Source organism: Spermophilus citellus, assembly GCF_964194105.1.
Source record: "Spermophilus citellus genome assembly, chromosome: 13".
Taxonomy (NCBI): Eukaryota; Metazoa; Chordata; class Mammalia; order Rodentia; family Sciuridae; genus Spermophilus; species Spermophilus citellus.
Window position 1 is genome coordinate 94,164,098 of NC_138193.1, and position 20,098 is coordinate 94,184,195.

The following is a 20,098-nucleotide window of genomic DNA, read 5'->3' on the forward strand; positions in this document are numbered from 1 at the left end:
GAGGAGGAGGGGGAGCCTCCAGGAGCAGATGGTAGAAGTAAGCACAGACATGGGCCCATGGGGCTTGTCTGGGAATTGGATCCATTTTCCAGGGGTGTAGAAATATATTATAGCAGGATGTGGGCCTCCCTTTTGGGCTCTGGTCACTGGGCAGTGGAATCCAGCCTTGACACGGTGGGAGTTAATTATAGGAAGGCTGATCTGCATCCCGCAGCAAGTGACAGAGAAGGGGGAGAGGAGAGCTTAGGAGCAGCTTTGTCAGTGATCCAGGTATTGACAGTGAGGAAGAGGACGGTACACTCCACGAGCAGACACTGCCTCTTACATCTTTGCCTCTCAACCTCCAACTGCCCCCATAGTGCCTGGCATGGGGGAGCTTCTTCATGCTTGCTCAAGGCCAAGGATGCTCTGACCTTTCCAAAGTAAAGAAAAGCTCAAAGCACCTTCCAGTGCTTGCTAGCTGCCTGAATGACCACTCATGTCCTGGGAGCTCCGGATTCTCCCTCCCCTTCTCCATGGCTTCCCCAAGGAACTGGACAATTTCAGAGGCAGGGAGACAAGGGCAGACTTTGGAATGATGGCAGTGAGTGATAGTGCGCCAAAGGCCTCCAGGGGCCTCCTTTGTTCCTCCCGGTGGCAGCCCCCCACCCCAACAGGCAGAAGGTCAACTCACTGAGGAGGGGCATTTGAGTTTGGTTCTGCTGTGGGTGAAGTTGTTGGAGGTCGTCTTTTGGCCCACTGGTTCTAGCTGGAGAGAGAAAAAGGATGCCTTGAGTCTCTCTCCAAAGCTGGGAGAGACTTCTGGGGTGGAGGATGGAGGAGGTAGCTTATACCATATTCTGTCCCCTGGAAAGGGTCGGTTGAAACCAGCAGAGTGGCAAGAGCCGCAGCAGAGACTAGCAGCCCTGGCTGGAGCTGAAACTGGCTTCTGACTCACAGAGCGACGAGCAGGACCCTGAATTAATGGCCCCGAGGAGGCACAGAAGTCCAGGAGAGCTCAATGAGCCCAGAGTCCACAGCAGGTTTCTGGAAGGGTTGGGACCAGAACGCCCATCGCCAGGCTCCTCTCGTGGGTGGCTATGATTGCAGACACTGTATTTTCAATTTTATAAAATGGTGATAATCATATTTACCAACTTTTCCAAGTGCGTGGGGCTAGTCAATTTCAGAAAAACTTTGAAAACATATTGGTTACCATGACATCCTTACTACACTTGGTTTGTCAACCTTAAGAAGTTAGAATTTTCTCCCTTGAGCTGCTTTATGTGTTTGTCACATAGATGAAAAGATTTAATTGAAATATCCGTGGGGGTAAGTGTGGTTCAGTGGGATTCTGCTGAATGCTATCTCTGCACCCGAGTATGAGCTGGGAGCTGCTGCATCCCCTCCCCAGCATCTTTACCCAGTAACCTGCACCCTGACATGGGAAGAACAGACCTCGGATTCCATCCAGCCTCCAAGCATTGTATAATCTGCTTCCTGACTGTTCCTGGCCACCAGGGACTGCCAATTCAGGAAGTGAAAGTAGTCTCTCCAAGCTGATGAGCACACCTGAGCCATGATCTCACTTTCTGTTTTCTTAAAGCTTTTTGCACTCATTCCTTAGTAACAGAATTAAAGGAGGGAGGTCCTAAGAGAAACGCCACAGTGACCGCACTGAGCACAGTGGGCAATGTCTGGGTCCTGGCTTTGCCAATGAGGACCATATGGTGTCACGCAGCCTACTGGGGATGGTGTTAAATACTGTCCTGAAAACTGCACAGACAGTTGTTTTGAACATCAAAATGAGATGGTGACATGTGAGTTGGGTGGCTTAAGTATATAAGAAAGCCTTATTCTCACTTTCTGAGGGCTGAGGAAAAACCCAGAGGTGGAAGGGAGGCTAGAGGTTGGGTCAGCTGATTCTCTGGAATATTCCAGAAACTAACTGGCATATCAGTCTCTCCCTTCCTGCTGGTTCCTTCTCATCAGTGCTGTCTACTCTGCCTTCTCCTTGCCTGGCATGCCCTCTGCTACCTTGGCTGTAGTTCCTTATAACTTGCTCAGAGTTGTCGGGAGTCTCTGGCTGCCCTTTACAACCTACCATTCTTTCAGCTGTTCATTCTGGATACTGGGCAGCCTCTACAACTTAACAGAGGTTCTGGTCAGGGTCACCAACCACCTCCATGTGGCTAAATCCAGGGGTCACTTTTTGTCTTCCTCTTGCTTGGCTTTTCAGAAACACTGGACAGAACTGACCCCTCCCTCTCAGAACACTCCTGGATCCCTAGACATACCTTCCTCCATTTCCTCCAGCACTCGACTCTCCATCTCATCTCTAGCTGGCCTCAAAAGGCTGAATAAATGCTCTAGGCCTTGACTGTTGGCTTTGCACTCTTTTCTACCTGCTCTTTCTCCAGGAGCTCTCAGTGAATCCCATGGGTTTTGAATACCATGTGTTATGCTAATAACCCCACTTTCTTTTTTTTAAATCTCCCACCTTAACTCCTTCTCTGAGTTCAGGACTCCTATATTTAACAGCTTACCTGATCCCTCTGCGTGCATGTCTAGAAGGCAGTTCCCACTTCCCAAGCCTAAATGAATTTTCCCTCCCAAATGAATTTCTTGCTATCAGTCAACCCTCTCTTCAGTTTCTTAGACCTCAAACTGAGAATCTTTCCTTTGTCCCTCTTGTCCCTCATCCAATCCCAAACACATCGTAAGTCTGACCATGTCTTTCCTCCACTACCATCGCCCCGGTCCCACCTCCCTGCATCAGTTGGAAACCTGCCTTCCAACTGCACCCTTGCTTCCAGTCCTGCTCTGCACAGCACGGGGCAGTGGGGGGGGGGCTTGGTTTAAAATCAGCCAAGGACCTGCCCCTGTCCACTTCTTTGACCTTGTTCACCTCCCTCTAGTCACTCTGGCTTGTAAGTTCCTCAGATACTTCAAGATCATTCTTGACTCTAGGCCCAAGCAGGTCCTATTTCCTCTCCCTGAGACACTGTGGCTCTGGCCCTCTGCTTGCCTGATAGACTTTTGACATCCAGCTGTCAGTTCACAAATCATGTCTTCAGTGATGCCTCCCTCTTTTTGCCATCACCCCCTATCCCATCCCCTTCTCTGCTTTTCTTAAAGCCCTGATGTGGCCAGAAATTACCTTGGTGACTTAGTTGTTTACCTCTTGTTGTCTGTCCTCCCCTACTGTGAGGTTGAGATGGTACCTGGATGGTCAACCACATGGTGGTTGACTGCAATAGTTGTTTAATGAATAGATGGAGGAACTGAAGTCACCAAGATCTGAATGGAAAAGCTCAAGGGAAGAAGGCATGGAGTGGCCACAGGAAGTGAGTGGTTTTCCTAGAGCCAACCTTTCCTAAGCTGGGCACTATGGTACCGACAATGTGAGCAGCCAATGATGGGACTGGGCAGGAAGTGATGGAGCTAGTGGCCACTGGTCTGTCCTAGGGATTCAGAGGAGGCCCATGAAGGAGCTGGCACTTGAGCTGAGTGCTGAGGGTGGGCAACCTAAGAAAAGGGGATGAGCAAGAGCCAGCTCAGAGGTGTGAAAGGCATGGGTGGTGCAGGAAGTTTCAGGAGTTAACAGATTGGAAGGTGGAAGCAGAGATTTGTGGGTGTGGTAGCCAGAGAGATGAAAAAGGGGTAAAGTCCCAGAAGGCTCTGTGTGCTGGGCTAAGGTGCTAGCCTGCTTCCTTCGAAGGTAGGATTTTGAAAGTTCAAAGGCAGGGGATGATTTGGTCAGGTTTTCTTTTATTGCTTAGGTCTGTGGAAAATAGATCTAAGGCAGTGGTTCATAAGCCCTGCGTGTTAAAAATCATCTGCAGAGCTTTTAAAAGTGCTTAATCTAGGACCCAACTCAGACCATCTCTGGGATGAGCCCAGCCAAGCACATACACTGTTAATGGAAGAGAAACTAACACAGTCTACAAGTCTACAAGTCATTGGTTCAATACAGAGAACACACCAGCATTCAGATCAAGAAACAGAACATCGCCAGTACCCAGAGGCACCCCTGCCAGTACCGCTCACTCCCAGTAAGAGAGACCAGCATGCTGACTCTGACACCAGGAATTGCTAGCTTTCAAAATTTATGTACACATTTCCATGCTGTTAAAGTCTGCTGACTCTATAGATGTACCACAGCTGGTTTCCTTGGGTGGAAAATTTCCAGTTGGAGCTATTAAGACTAGTGCTGCTATGAATCTCCTTGTATGTATCTCAAGGTAGACATGTGCATACCTCTCTTCTGGGGGTATAACCAGGAGTGAAATTGTTGGGTCTCAGGAAATAACACATATTCAACATTATTACATTTGCCAAAGAGTTTTCCAAAGTGGTTGTAGGTACTCATTGTTTATAAGCCGCTACGTGGTTCTAATGTGCAGTCAGAAAGCTGGGAATTGCTTTCTATGAGCTGTAAGTCTGTAGACAGTGGTGCCCATTAGGAGAGGTGGCAACTATTAGCTGGAGTAGGATTTCTAGAAAAGAGGGAGCATGCCACATGGGAGAAATAGTCCTCAGAAGAGAAGGAATAAAAACTCTTTATAGAAGACAAAAGAAGGCAAAGGAAGAGGAAAATTCCCCTGTTACTGCTGGTGTTTCTGGCTTCGCCTCTAGAAAGGTCTCTGAAGAAAGATATAAGAGCTTTTGAGAGAGGAGAGGCAAGAGATGAAAAAATTTAGTGCGTTTGTTGCTCCAGTAGGGCACCCAGGGAACAGCGGCCAAAAGACTGCAGACACTATGTCATAGGACTCTAATTATAATTCATGAATTCACTGGTTATACACGCGCTTATCAGGTTGGGAGCAGGAGGGAGGTTGGTGTGTGGTCAGGATGCTAGGGGAAGACATGGACAACCTACTCTCTGTTGTGCCACTGACCATCTCTGCGATGCGGGGCAGATTGTTTTGTGTCTCTGTATTTTAGTGACAGAATGTTCTGGCTAGATGACCTCTAAGATCTGTTCCAGCTCTAACAGCCTGTTATTTATTTGATGTCACCCTAAGGGTGAAATTCCAGTAAGAAGATGTTTGGGAAAGTTGGCACAAGGCTATAGCTTTACATCTAGGTGGTTTGGGCTGAAAACATTAGACTCTATAATTATTTCACCAAATTATATAGTACAGGATAAGAAACTCTGGGGTGATTTTAGTGTAGTTTTGCTTTGTTTTTGTTATTTTAAAATTTGGGGTATGGCTGTAATAATAACGGCTAGGAAGCCATGGTTAGTCTTGGCTGGTTATCAATATGGCTCTAGGGCAGGGTCCACCTCCTTTTTTCATATCTAAGCACCACATACCTACATTTAGGAAAGAAAAAGCCTCATCTGGGTGAACAGGAAGACCTACTGAGATGCTTTGGAAGAGGCCAGAACTACACTGTTAATTTATACAGAAAGTGACCAATGGACTCTGTCATGATCAAGTCATCAATATGGTCATCGAGCCCCAGGAGATGCCCAGACTTAAGCTGACCTGGAATACCACTTAGGTAGGAAGGACATGCTCCGATGGAAAATCTGGGAAGGAAAGGCCAAGGGCTTCACTTTCCTGACTCTTCTTGGAATCTGGATTCTCCTGAGGTCTCGGGGGGGATATGAGACACACAATTGGGATTCTCAGTCTTTTAGGGTATTTTAAAAGGAATAAAATCTTGTTACTTTAGCCTCTGAAGAAAAACTGAAAGAAATTCACACACACAAAAAAAAAAAAACCATAAATGATCTTAGGAATTCCCCTGTGCAAACTTTGATTTTAAAACATCCTGTAGGGGTTAGGTGGGTGGGAGGAAATTCAAAGATGTTTTGATGGCAATTCAGAGTCCTAGGCTGAAAGAGTATGATATGATTTCTTTTAGAAGTGGGCAGAGAGATGATGTCAACAGCTATCTGGTTGTCATTTCATAAGGATCCTTTCCTCCATCAGAAAGGACTGGACTAGGTTTCAACCTGGGAGAACTGGCTGTGTGAATCTTTCCTTTTTGATGTTTAAAGAGGAAAACCCCAGGACAACCCAGTAGAGGAAGGCTGAGTCTTCAATTAACTAGGCCCAGATCAAACATCTTAGAAGCGGCTCTGGAAAGAAGAGGTTGCTAGAGAGGAGGAGGAAGTGTAGCCAAGTAGAAAGTCAATATTGTGAGTCAGCTGAGAAAGACACTGGACATATTGGAGGAGCTGACAGGTGTGGGAATATTTGCACAGTGGTGGCTGGCAGAAACACCGTAGTCTTGAAACTGCAATAAAAGAGCAGGATTGTAGATTGTTTAGTCACCAGGGGAGAAATGAGGGAACACGCAGGTCAGGGTGGGGATTGGGTTACACCGTGGGGCTACATCAAAGGAGGTCATTGGATTGGGAAGGCATTTCATTTGCTCTGTGCAAGAGGATGCAGGTATCCGGGTGACTGTCAAGCACTTCACACACAGCTGACCATGGTTCAGTAGTGAGTGGTCAGCCACAGAGGCCAGAGGTGAGGCATAAGGCCAGGGGCCCCTGTGCCCTGGTGCTTTATGTTCATTGAATAAAGTTCTCTTCTCCCCCGTTGGAGGGGACTGCAATAGATTTCAGTTTGGGAGAACAGGTTGTATGGATATCTCCTTTTTGATGTTTAAAGAAATAATAGTTGGAAATGTGTTGAGATTGTAGTGCTAGAAGGGTAACCGGGTGGACATTTGTTGAAAGCTAATTACAGTATTGGCTGCTGCACACACTTCACCTCAATTAACTTTCTGTCTCGTTTTCACTGTTTCATAGATGTTGATACAGATGGCCAGAGAGATCACTTGCCCAAGGTCCCACGGTCAGCCACTGAAGCAGGCTGGTTCTCACATTCAGTCTATCTGATTACAAAGTCATCCCATCCTCTCACCTGGGCATGGCCAAGAGAATAAAGTGTGCGAGTGTGCAACGCATACACACATATGCGCACACGTGCACACACACACACACACACACTTCACACACTTTGAAAATAATACATCAGGACAGATAAGGCATGTCTCCATTTCAATCTTTGGGAGAAAGGAGCCACCTCAGTAAGGTTTTGTGGTGAGCCTTAGATTCAGTGTCCTTGAGTCACCCCATGCAGGGTCTCAGCCACTCACCATGTTGTTCCAGAGTGCGATGGCCATCTCTGCGTGGCCACGTTCTGAGAAGTAGAGACAGTCTTCAGAAAAGAAGGTGAGGTCCGTGCCACCCTGCTGCAACCAGATGCAAGGAGATGACCATCCTGACCCCACTACCCACCATGCTCCTCCCGGAAGATGCCCTGGCCATTTCTCCTGTCCTCCTTTCAACGGGTTCAGATACCGATGGACCATCTCAAAGATTTTGGATTTTTTTTTTTTAAACAGACATGAATTGTAGCTACCCACAGTCCATCCCTGCCCTGAAAGTTGAAAAACAATAATTTTAAGAAGCTTTTCATTCTATCCCAATCCAGCAAATATCAGGGCCATGGTGGGGGAGGCTGACCACTGTTGATTTTCTTTCCACATACAGAGGTTCTCTGTATGGCCCAGCTCACCTTGTTCAGTGGGACGAGAGTGTTTTGGAGGAAAGACTGCACAACCACCGCGAAGTCCTCACGCTGCATGTACCGGTGCCAGTACGAGAACTTGGAGATGGCACTCTGGGGAGGGGAGAGGCTGCTCAGCCCTGTTGGCAGGGCTGGACAGACAGGGTCTATTACTCTGCCTTGGGTGGGCTGTGGCAGAAGCCAATCTACTCCAGACAAAGGTGACTTACAAGGGCAAAGCTAGAGTGACACATGCACTCATTCTTTCTGTATCCTTTAGTGAGCACCCTGCTCCTTGAGGCCCTGGCTGGCTGTCAGGATCAAAGCTGAGCTGAACCCAGCAGCCACAGTGAGAGAAGCCTCCCCTCTGCACCCACCCACCCAGCTCCTTCTGGGGCCTCTGCAAGGCTGAGTCTGAGCCACTGACCAAACTTGCTGGGCCGGAGGCCTGGCCTACCCTTGCTGCGTGAAGATGACAGTTAGATCCAGCTCAAATGGGGAGCATCTTAGCACTAGCTCCCCAAAATGCCTGTGAATATAGGGGAATGAGAGTCCCCAGTTGTGGGACTTAAATGCCAAAGTATAGACTATAAAAGGAACAATCTAGATGTATTATCCTTAAAGAGTTTATCGTCCATCTGGGAAAAGCAAATAAGATCTAAAAACACAAGAACCATAGAGAACTCTAGGGTCCATCAGGTGCAGACTGGACTTGGTCTGGGGACACATCTCAGGCTAAAGTTTAGTCGGGGGCTGGGGATGTGGCTCAAGCGGTAGCGCGCTCGCCTGGCATGCGTGCGGCCCGGGTTCGATCCTCAGCACCACATACCAACAAAGATGTTGTGTCCGCCGAGAACTAAAAAATAAATATTAAAAATTCTCTCTCTCTCTCTCCTCTCTCACTCTCTCTTAAAAAAAAATAAAGTTTAGTCGGGGGAGGTTTTTCAGAAGGGTGAAGAAGACCACCTCATGAATGAAGATGGGTCAGTTTGCAGAAAGGCTCAGGGCCGGCCTGTCCAGAGAGGGAAGGACAAGAGCAGAGACAGACAGAAGCAGGAATGTGCCGCAAGAGCAGCCGGAGGGGGCAGAGGAAGAGGGAATGGGGGTCGGGGAAAGTGGGTGTGACTGAGTCTTAAGTTCTTTGGGAGTGGAGAGGTGAGAGACGGGCACAGTGACCGTCACCCACCTCCCCTGGGTGGAGATGTGGCCCCTACACAGGCTCTGTGGGGGAATGACCACATTCCACGGAGTATACTCTGGTGGTCAAGTCCTGTTCATCTGCTCAGGGCTGAGCCTGGGCTGGGAGGTGGGGATTCTCCCAGTTTCCACTTTGGGATCTCTCCCAACCCCCCTTCTCTGGCCTTGGGGTCCAGTTTGCCTGGCTAAATATTTCAGGGGGCTACAGTCTGTCTTTTAGGGAATGACATGCTGTCCATCCAACCCCTGCCAAACACACCGTTTCTGAGCCCTTGCTCAGGGGACTCAGGGGAGCTCCTGACTAGGGCAGGAGTTGGGGGGCAGCGGGGCTCACCTGGAGGTTCCAGTTCACTTTCTTCAGTTCTTGCATGGCCGGGGCGTCTTGAGAGTGTCTGAAGCAAGTGCAGTTGCTCCTGTGAGAAAAGGAATCTCATGTCAAGGCTCCCCTGGGGCTGCTGGCTCTGTCCTCTTGGGAGACTTGCTCTGACACAGAGGCAGCAGCTACCCTCCAGGGACCTGCATGCAGCCTGTGCTGCCTCACATGGGGTGAAGGGACAACACGCAAATACCCCCAGAGCACACCCTTGCTGCCTCCTGGACCCAGGTCACAACCATAACTTGGGGGCATGAGGTCCAGGGGTGCTTTTTGAGGTTGGAGGAGTTGGCCCTACTGTCAGGTTTCCTTGAGCACAGGCTGCCTATTTTCTTTGCCCCTTGATGACTGCTTCCCGATTCTTTAGCCCTTAGGTTTTCTGCAGAGAAGGCCTGAGTGGTAAGAGTGCTGGAGTTCAGGGAAGACCACCATGACAGCTCGGTCTTTTGGCACAGAATCACTCCCCATGCTCTTGAGGCTCCTCAGCTCCACCTCTGAGTGCTTTGGGCCCTCCCTCAGGGCTCCGGTGTGAGAAATGTGTTGGGAGCTGAGACACCATGACAAGCTGGAGCACAACACCGGCAAAACCGGAGGAATCATTCAGAACCTCCCCTGGCCACGTGGGGCCTGGTTCCTAGCAAGAATGGAAATGGGTTGGCCGCCTTCACAGCAAATCCATTTGACCTCAGATAAGACTGACTCCTCAGTGACCCACTGACTCTCTTCCCACAGAGCAACAGTCACACAAACTCTGGGAGTTCATCTGGCTTTGGAGGATGGCGACTTCCTGTCAGGGTCCTGCTGATCTTTAAAGAAGATCAGTCCAGCCTCCAACAGGAATTCTTGCCTTGCCCACCAGGACCTTGCCTTAGGTCTTAAGGATCATTTGGTCTTTGTCTCTCACTTCACAGAAAAGCAAATTGGGGTCCAGAGAAATGGACCTGCACAGGGTAGTAACGTGGAGGCACTATGATTCAGTAACAGAGGCACTTTCAAATGATTCTCCAAGCCCCTGGACAGGTATTCTGGCTCTGCCTGCACTGCTCTCCTCCACCTGTGAGCCCTGCCCTCCCCAGGTGCCCTTGCCCTGGGATCATGACCTTTCACTTACGGAGCTGCCAGCAGCATGGTGCACTTCCTGTCTGGGTCCTGGTACAGGCTGGTCAGCTCCATGACCTCTACCACGTTGATAAAGGCCCTCGGAAGCTGCAGGGAACAGAGGGGTGGGCTTCATGAGTTCACAGACAGCTGTGGGGGGAAGACACTGGCTACTGCTGGAAGGAGTCTGAGGGATCGTCTGTTTAATTTTTTTTTCTTTTTATGGGGTTGGGGACTCTTGCTCCCAGGGAGGCACTAGACAGCTGGTTGCTGGCAGGACCTGCCATTCCCACCTCTTCATAGAAGATGTCCAGGGCCTGCTGAATGTGCTGAACATACTCCTCAGTTGAGTGGCCCTCCTGCAAAGAACATGGGGGGGTCTTTTCAGTCGTTACATTCCACTCAGAAGACAGGAGCACAGGAGGCTTCAGCTGATAGCAGGAGGTGGGGCACAGAGGGGCTTTGGTGGTCCTGGCCAGGCTAGAAAGCCCAGTCTTGTTGCTGGTTGATGGAGCGTGCCCTATAAGAAGTGGAACCCTTTATGCTCCTATATCCCCTTGTCATGCTTTGTGACTCAACCCAAGGGACTCCTATGACCCATATCCCCAACTAGAGGCTGATTTAAAGGTACCTCACAGTGCCCTGGGTGATGTGTATGGAGAACATAGTAGGTGCTCAGTAAGTGCTTGCTAACTGACTCAGGGTTTTGCTTCATAGCATGAGGAAGACAGTCATATTTTTGGATATAGCTCTGGGCTCCTTAGAAGGCATCAGAAGAAGACTGACACCAGAGGGTGGGTGATGCTCAAAGCTCTCACGCCAAACATGGATAAATGCCTGTTGGCAGAGTGTGGTGCCTGGCTGCCGTACTAGGCTCAAGGCAGGAAGTGGGAGATTAGACAACCTATTTCTTTTTCTTAACACAAAGAGCCTCGACCAGGTGAGGGCTGTGTGCTCAATTCCAGCTCATTGCTAGACACAAAACATGGCCCACAGACACCTGATCATGGATGAGCTCCTGCCCCCGGATGCCAGAAGAGGTGCTGAGAGTCAGCAAGGAGGGGAAGCAAAGAAGAAGAAAGCCAGGCTGAAGAGCTGCAGCGCGGCTGAGGGATGCTCTTCTCCAGGAGTCTGCCCTTTCCTGCTTCTGCAACTTGGCCTGAGTAACCTGGTGGTGGCCTCCACACCCTTTTTCACAAAAACCTGCTCTCAGGAGCATGGGCTTGGCTGTTTGCAGGAAGGACAAGTATTCTGGGGCTGCAGAAAGCATTTCCCTACACCAAGTGTCCACAGGCAACCTGGACACCTCTGGTTTCCAGGGAGTCCTGTGGTCCTGGACACAGTATTATTGAAGTCCCCAGGCAGTTGGACCCCTCTTGTCTTGCAAGCCTGGGCAGGAGGAAGAGAAGGGGCTGGGAGAGCTGACCCCTATGTGGGCAAGGATGATCCCATTGAGGGCTTCAGAATTGTCCTCCATGAGCCACAAGGAGCCTTAAATGACTTCTCCCCACGCCCTGACCGTCCACTACTCGATCACACCCCCTCAGTCAGGGCAGCTGCCTTTTTTTTCTGGCCACATAAAATACAGGATGTCCCCATCTTAGAACAAGATGTGTTCCAAAAGTTGCAACTTCCCAAAGTTTGTTAGCCCGGACACGTCTCCCCATAGAGACCCTGTTAGGAATGGGGTCAGGCTCCCAGGCCAGCCAGCTGAGGTTGGTTAACTCACGAGAGCCCTGAAGGCAGCAGACCACCCTATCAACTCTAACCAACCTCATTTATAGGATCATTTTACTTCCTCTGCAAAATGGGGTGGAGACCCCAGGTGGGCATGGGGTAGAGAAGCGCTAGGCACCTATCTGAGTGAGCAGGATACCAGATGGTGGCACCAAGTGCCTAAGAGAAACAGTCTCCTCATGAGCTGGAAGAGCAGGTCCATCTAGACCCTTCTTCTGAAATCCGGGGGCCACTCAGGCAGTAGGAAAGGCCAGTCTCACCTGCTATGTGTGAAGGGATGGGGGGGTTGCTGCCTGGGCAGATTCAGGAGACTGGAAGCCGAGGCAAGTGTGATTCCCATGAGAGAGGAACATGAGACAGGGTCAGGACCCGGGGCAAGCATAATGACCAAGGTCAGCAACTTCATTCCTGGTCCCTGATGGGGTCAATCAGGGGCCTACCGGATTTTCACAGTAGTGACACAAGTCATTGACACCAACGAAGAGTGTGATGAGCTTCCAGTCTTTCTTCAGGTTGACTTCCTGAGGGAACAGATCCCGAATTTAGGCCCTGGGGCATGTGAGGTGGCACCCACCAGGCCACCCAGACAGACCCCATGACAGAGAAGTTTGAAGGGGAGGGTGCCTCACTCTCATCTTGGTGCCTAGGAGGTGGGGGAATCTCCACAGAGAGAAGTGTGTGTGTGTGTGTGTGTGTGTGTGTGTGTGTGTGTGTCGGGGGGAGTGTTCAGCTTACACAGCTGAGCAGGGTCGATTTCCCTTTGAAATCCTCTTAAAAGAACTGCAGTCCATGAAGTGGAGAGTGGACATATTCCACCCTTCCCTGAGCCCATTAAAGGCTGACTGGATTAACACGCCTCTGAAATGTGATCTAAAGCCTTCAAAGGAGCAGAGGGCAAACATGCAGCTAGAAGTCAAAGCCGGGCTGCCTCTTAGAAGCCTTCTTGGGGCCTGAGTCTGAGGAGGGAGAACTGGAGCCACAGCCCGCAGGGCCAGGAGGCGGGGTGGGGGCCGGGGAGGCCCTGGGAGCAGCAGCTTCCCAGCGCAGCCACCACCATAATAGGAGTCCTGCCAGAAGCTCCATTCCAAGGCATAAACACAGAGCATTTGAAAAAAAGTGCCAGCTCGAAGTTTCAGAAGGGCTGGGTGAGCAGAAAGGAGGAAGGATTGGAATGAGGAGCCTATTTTTAGTACCTTGTGTTTATATAACAGGACTCTGAGAAGCCAGCTCTTGGGTAAAGAGGAGGCTGCCAGAGTCCCAGGCCCCTTTCTGCTCTTTCTTCCACCGTGCCCTCTCGCAGCCTACCCTCGGGGCACAGGGCCCGAGGAGGTCCCCTGGCCCCTCTCCAAGGCCAGCTGGGAGTAGGAGTCCCTGGGTGCTCACAGCTGGTCAGTGGGGGCCCAGGGCCTGTACTCACAGGGCTGGTTTTCATCCGCTCCACCAGGTCTTGGGCCTGGGCCGGCATGTCCCTAGGCAGGGGTAAGAGAAAGGACCTTAGAGTCACCCAGAAACAAGGGCTCATGCTGTGGGTTTTGGCCTGGGAAGAGCGATGCTTCAGAAAGAGGAACATTCTACAAAGGTTACTCTTTCCGAACGCATCAACCAGCTTCTGCTCTCCAGAATCTCAGCCAAGTCCTCCTCAGAGAGCTCTGTGGACCTCGAGGCCACCTTGACCCAGACCCTGACACCTTGTTATCTGCATCCAACTACCTGCTTCGGCAGGGCCGGGCCTCACTGGCCACTTGGCTGGAGACGTGGTCAACCTTCCGTCAGGGATTTTCTTGCTACTTTGTCAGTCTGCTTCCCTGGGAGCTGAGCCTATTTGTTTCTTATTCGATTGCCTGTTTTAAAAATAACCTTTTGTATATTTGAAAAAAGTCACAGACCTAAATTACCCCTCAGCTTTCTCCTCTCCCAGCTTAATGACTCCTTTAACCTTTACTTCTAAGTCCCACTCTCTGCTCCTTTAATCCTTCTGTTTTTCTTCCCTGGGGTTACTTGGATGTCTCCCCACATTTTCTCTTCTTTCTTTCTTTTCTTTCCTTCTCCTTCCTTCCCTATTTTTTATTTATTTAATTTTTTGCCTCTCTAACAAAACATGGTTAGTTCTCCCTTCATCCTCTAGATGCCTGCCATATAGAAAACAATAAATACTGCATTCTGGAAAAGTGATATGCATGCCGAAGGAATATCATTTAACAATAAAAAGGAATGACCTATGGCTCTACCCAACATGGATCCTTCTCAAAATAATTTTTGCTGGATGAAATAAGTCACACACACACACACATGTACATATTTTTTGATTTCATTTATATAAAGTTCTAGAAAATTGGGGCTGGGGTTATGGCTCAGTGATAGAGCGTGCGCCTTGCACATATGAGGCACTGGGTTTGATCCTCAGCGCCACATAAAAATAAATGAAGGTATTGTGTCCAACTACAAGTAAAAAAATATTTAAAAATAATAAAGTTCTAGAAAATTCAAAGTAACCTATGGTGACAGAAAGCAGATCAGTGGTGGTCTGAGATGAGGATACTGGGTAGAGCCAGGAAGAAGTGGAATGGAGAAATTATGAGGGGGTACAAGGAAACTCCTGTAGGTAATGGGCATGTTTGATCTTGATTGTGGCTCCACAGGTATATACATATGTCAGGATTTATTGAATTGTATACTTATGTTTGTGTGTGTGTGTGTGTGTGTGTGTGTGTGTGTGTGTGGTGTGGGGGATCGAACCCACGGCCTTGTGCATGCAAGACAAGCACTCTACCAACTGAGCTGTATCCCCAGCCCCGAATTGTATGCTTTACATTCATACCATTTATCATATGTTAGTTATATTTGTTTCTTTAAAAAAGAGATGTATATGAGAAGTTAGGTCATCAAAATGCATACAGCCAGTGGAAGTTTCTACGAAAGAAGCCATAAAAGTAAGCACTGATGTGGGATGGCCATTTAAGACCTCTGTGTGGCCGAGCCTACAGGGTACCACGCCTGTCCTTTTTTCCCCTGGAGGAGAGTTGGCTTCCTGTACACTAGTGCTACTGATGAGAACATCAGAAAACTACAAAGGAAGCCTGTCCTGGGTAAAGGTGACCGACCACAGCATGCTTGTGACCTTTTGATAGGTTCAAGATGTGATGAAGAGAATTCGCAGGTGACAAGCCCTCCCGGGAGTAGTAGGGACAGTGAGGAACATCCATGCTCTCCTTCTTCCCAGCCGTGTTCTCCCCACCCTTCAGGCCCAGACCAAGTCCTGCTTCCCCGGGAGACTTTGCTCGGTGCTCATTTGTCCACATTTCCTCCGTTTCCTCCTTGCCCAGAGCCCAGGGCTTCTGTTTTCAGCGCTGCTGTTACCTTGCTCTGAGCTCGCACAGCCTGCTGAACCCTGCCTGCTGGGGCTGGCTCTGCATCTTGTAAAGGAGCAGGTTAGGCTAAATGACGTTGGGGGATTCTCGCTAATTTTCCCACACTCTACCAGGTGCCAGTCGGGGCAAGCCTGTCCTTGGGCAGTGGAACATCTGTCTTTGGTTCACGCTTTACACTCTTCTGTTCTCCTAACTGTTGTGCGTGACTAAGTATCAAATCATGTCAGTCTGCAGGGTCGCCACACACAACACTGTCTTTCCCCAAAAGTTATTTCCTGTTTGCTTAGTCTCCTTAAGTAGACCGCAAGCTCTTTGTGAGTAGGGAGTTCACCTTTGGATTCTTTTGTGTCTCTTAGTAACCACCTTGAGGCTTCCTCCTTTGCAGGTGTTGAGTGAATTTTTGCTTGTTGGTTGATGGAAGGGAAGTTAACTGTTAAGTAAAACTTTGAAACTAAGCAACCCGATAATGGCAAACATTTTTATGTGTACATGCATACTATATACAGTTCTAAATTCTTTTCAAGGATCATTTACCTCATTGAATCCTTATGACAACCCTGAGAGGTAGGCAATATTATTATCCCATTTTCATAGAGAAAACTAAGACTCAGAGATGCTAAACAACTTGCTCAAGATCACACAGCTAGCAAGTCTCTGAGCCGGAATTTGGACACAAATGGTCTGGCCATGATCATGAGATGGTTATCTCATGATTTTTAGGTGCTCTGCTATGGTGTTTATCTCTCTTCAGGGGAACTCATTCTTATCCATGCTAATAAGTGACAGAGAAAAAAAAAAGTCATAGGACAGTCATTCAACCTTACTTAAGTCAGTGACTTACTCTTCTTTTTCCTAACACCAGACATCAGAGATGTCTGCAGGTCTCATCTACCTCTCCTGCTATTAACCCTGTCTGGCAGGGAAGCTAAGCAGCAATAAATAGAGAAGGAGAAAGGGGCTCATGTACCAACAGAATGAGCTGCTGAGCTGTATGGTAATAATTAGGTGTTGATGATGGCAATCATAACAGTACATGTTCCTATAATGGCCCCACCTAGCCCAGTTTTTTGGTAGAAAAATAAGTCCTTCCTGCTTATGACGCTGAGGAACTGACAGTGTTTCCTGTGGCTCAGAGGCTCACGCCGTGACTGGGGCCCGGGTTACCATTTCTGAAAGGAACGTTCCCTGTAAACAGTGAGTGAAGGCAGCGTGGTTTCCCTGGTGATCTGAACGCAGTGATCCTTCTACAAAGCAAAGGCCCAGCCCGCTCCACTCCATACAGAAAATCAATGAACCCGCTCAGGCATTTCAGCTCTAATGATCTGGGTTGTTGTCAACAGCAGAGACCCCAGTGAAAACAACCAACCCCCATGCTGTTTGAGGGGCCCTGACATTGAACTCCCTAGTGTCAGAATATGAATTTTTCAGAGTCAGACTCAAGGTTCTGAAGCAATATGGGGAAGAAAGGAAGGGTGGCCACCCACAGGGTCATGCACTGAGCTTCTCTGTGCTGAGAGCCAACCTGTGTGTGTGACAGGTGCCTCTGATGGACAGGAGGTAGAGCTGGAGTCAGCAGGGCCAGTGCCCACCAGGGTCAGGGTGGATGTGTTCCTCCTGCTGCCCTGGAGAAGTGGTAAAATACACCACCAGAGCTGCATTTAGGCTTGGTCTGATCCTGCCTCCTCGGAGAGCTTGCTGGGTTACCTTGGCTGCTCAGGAAACTTTCTAAGCCTCAGTGTCCTTATCATAGTGTCCAAGGTATAAGAATGACATGAGCTAATTCACAGGGAGGGCTTGGCACAGGGCCAGCATGCAGGAAGTGCATCTGCACAGCTCTATGACTCAACAGGGACTAGGCTCCCAAACTCTGTCCTCCTTGCCTCCTCCCATGTCCCATCTTGATCTCTCAGCCTCACCCCCAACCCTCCTCTTACACCCAGAGCTACTCACCGAGCTCTGGCTCCTTCCGCTGCTACATTTAATCCTGCTGTCTCCTCATGGGTACCGGTGGAGAATCCAAAGATGGAGGGGTTGAACTTCTTCAGAATGTCTTTAAAGAGGAGTGGGACAGAGAACGTAGGTGAAAGGAGGCAGGAGCCCTTGGGAACAAAGAGGCTTACAGTCTTGGGGTACAGGTATGGAGCAAGAGGGTTCTGGTCTTTCTGGAGCTGGCTGACTTCCCTCCCTGCAGACAACCTCCTCTTCCCCTCCTCCAGGGAGTAGGCCCTGGCCTCAGTGAGGGGTATAATGGCTTCTTGGTGCTGGCTACTTACTGGGCAGTGTGGTGTGGGTCTCCAAGGCCCCATCCCCACCAATGCTGGGGAAGAACAAGAAACTTGGTTAAAAACACCCTGACTTGCTGCTCCATGTGTCAGCACGTGTATGAGCCAGACCCAGAGGATCTGCCCTGGAGCATCACACCCCCACCCTCAGAGCTAAGGTAAGCATCATGGCATCCTCTGGGGTCTCAGCACGGATCCACGGGATCTGACTTCATTCCTGGAGGGGTGAGAGGGGAAACACACCCTCACACCTTCTTGGGGGAAGCATTGTCAACAGAGGAAAAGCCCCCAATAGCCTCACCTCCAGGAGAGGCCCCTCCAGGATGTGAGTGGGTTGCTGGAGTTGCTTGGTCGAGCTCCCATCGCTGTCTGTGAAAAGCAACGAGAAGTTTCCAGGTGGCTGCTGGGCCAGGCTGCAGAGCAAGTATACTGGGAGAGGCGCGTCTGGCCCAGGGGTACAACCAGCACCCAGATTTGCCCCTCTGAAAATCATACTGGCTTTCTCCAGGCCACCTTCAATTCCAAATTATCACATTCTTCTCCCCAGGCCCCTCCCAACCGCCAGGAACCTAGTCTTGTGGATTCTTTCTTCCCAGCCCCCTGGCACCTGTGTCTGTCTCTCGCTGTCTTTGCCTTATTTCTGGATTAGCGTCTCATCTCCCTGCTGTGGGCAGCACCCTGGACCCCTGCCTGACCTTCCATCTCCTCTCTGTTCCCCTCCCACCAGCAGGGCTGCCACCTGCTCCTCTGAGCGTCTCTGTCTCTGCGTGCCTCCCTGGCCAGTATACCTCTGACCCTTCAGAGCATCTCCAAGGATCAAGGCCAAACTCTCACCAATGTGGACACCGTCATGTGGTACCCACTTTCCTTCCCTTTGTTTCCTTCCTCCTTCCCTGTCCATACAAACCATCAGGTCTCAGCAAATTGACCTGTCACTGTTTCCCAAGCCATATGGCCTCACTACTCTGCCCCTGCCCACCCACTCCATCCTTCCTGAAGGGCTGCGCACTCTCCTTTCCAGCCTCTAACCTCCAGTACATGCCCTGAGATGCTCATTAACTTCCACCTCCTCCATAAAGCTTTCTCTATACGATCTGTCTTTAAAAAGAAGAAGCTCTTTGAAATTTATGAAAGGAACTCAATAATCAGCAAAACATACAAAGATTAAAAAAAAAAATGAGCAATCTACTCCCACCTCAAGAATCTTGCCCCTGCTCCAGAGGTCATCCCCCTCCCCCACCCCACCAGGGGAAATTCAAGGTTATCAGCCTGGGAAGTGCCCTCTGCAGCTTTCTCATGTTTACACCAAAATGAAAACATCTGCACACATGGGGCTGGTTTGTTTCCATAGAAATGAATACTCTATTTTGAAAGTCCTGGATGTCACCTCCATGGTTCTGCATAATTTTCTTGTGGCCCTACCGGAGGGCTATGTCTCATCCTTTTCTTTTGGATGATCGAGCATCATGAGCACAGCCAGAGCTAAACAGTTGGCTCAGGTCGTTCACTTAGCGAGACTGTGCTGTTGTGCTGAGTTGGAATCCCTCTGCCCCGAAGCAACATGTCCTTAAGTTGGGGGTGACAGTGGGCAGTGTGTGGTAAGACCTACCACCCTTTGGATCTGAGTTGGTGCAGATGAGTTCCTGATAAAGGCAGGTGGCTTAGACAAGTGTCATGATGCACCAATGAAATACCTAAGAACAAGGGGACATGGGAGATGGCTTTTCCCCAGGGATGGGGGCGGCCTCATGGAACAGGTAGTGTTTGAACAGGGTGGGGGGATGATGAAGGGGGAGGACACCTATTTTGGTGTCTGACACATAGCATGGGGCGCACTGCTGATTACAGAGCCTGTGCTGAGAAAGGGCTGACTGCACAGGGCCTGGCTGGGCTCCCTGGGACCCACCCTGGCACGTGGCACAGTACTCACAGTCAGTGAGTCTCCCAGGGCAGCCACCACCTTGATGTCTGCTGGACGGAGCTCGTGGACTAGGGGAAGAAGAGAAATGGTTGCAGTAAGGGTGGAGCATCTGCTCTTCAAAGTAGGAACTTTACCAGGGCCCCTGGCTCTGCCCTAGTCCCATAGGTCACCAGAGTCCCATAGGTCACTTATTTACAGCCTAAAGCTTTAGCAATTTTGTCCCCCCCCCCCCAACACTTGTTCAGAGCAACCACGGCTTGACAGCAATAGGCTTGATGGCTATCGCCCATTCTGAGAGGAGCCCAGTGGTCCACGGAGCATACACAGGTGGGCCCACTCCTGACTGTATTGCCTCACTGGACATGGAAGCCTGACATGCTGCCATTGGGACGACAAGGAGTCAAGAAGAGTGATTTTGGGGAGAGGCCTGTACCCCTCCACATGGGAGTCCAATGTTGTGGCTCTGAGCCAGCTTCTTGGGTCTTCCAGGACCAAGGTCTGCCTTGTGTGGGAATCAGCAAGGCCTGCTCCAAGCCCAGAGTATGTCTGTGGGGTCCCCCCTCCAGCCTGATGCTTCATAAAGCCCTTAGTTGAAGGGGTTGTTGACA

At 49.8% G+C, this 20,098-nt stretch overlaps 1 protein-coding gene across 2 annotated transcripts in view; it reads right to left on the reverse strand.

The window, feature by feature from the left end:
• PLB1 (phospholipase B1) overlaps positions 1–20,098 on the reverse strand; it is a 94,585-nt gene that overhangs the window by 2,090 nt on the left and 72,397 nt on the right. For both annotated transcript variants that reach the window (XM_081263825.1, XM_081263824.1), the window contains exons 41-52: positions 19,500–19,558; positions 17,871–17,938; positions 17,561–17,604; positions 17,238–17,337; positions 13,337–13,388; positions 12,360–12,440; positions 10,476–10,541; positions 10,196–10,290; positions 9,046–9,124; positions 7,524–7,628; positions 7,102–7,197; positions 674–748 (exon numbers count right to left, since the gene is read on the reverse strand). In XM_081263825.1, coding sequence (XP_081119951.1) covers positions 674–748; positions 7,102–7,197; positions 7,524–7,628; positions 9,046–9,124; positions 10,196–10,290; positions 10,476–10,541; positions 12,360–12,440; positions 13,337–13,388; positions 17,238–17,337; positions 17,561–17,604; positions 17,871–17,938; positions 19,500–19,558 — 920 coding nt within the window. The remainder of the gene's footprint in view (positions 1–673; positions 749–7,101; positions 7,198–7,523; positions 7,629–9,045; positions 9,125–10,195; positions 10,291–10,475; positions 10,542–12,359; positions 12,441–13,336; positions 13,389–17,237; positions 17,338–17,560; positions 17,605–17,870; positions 17,939–19,499; positions 19,559–20,098) is intronic.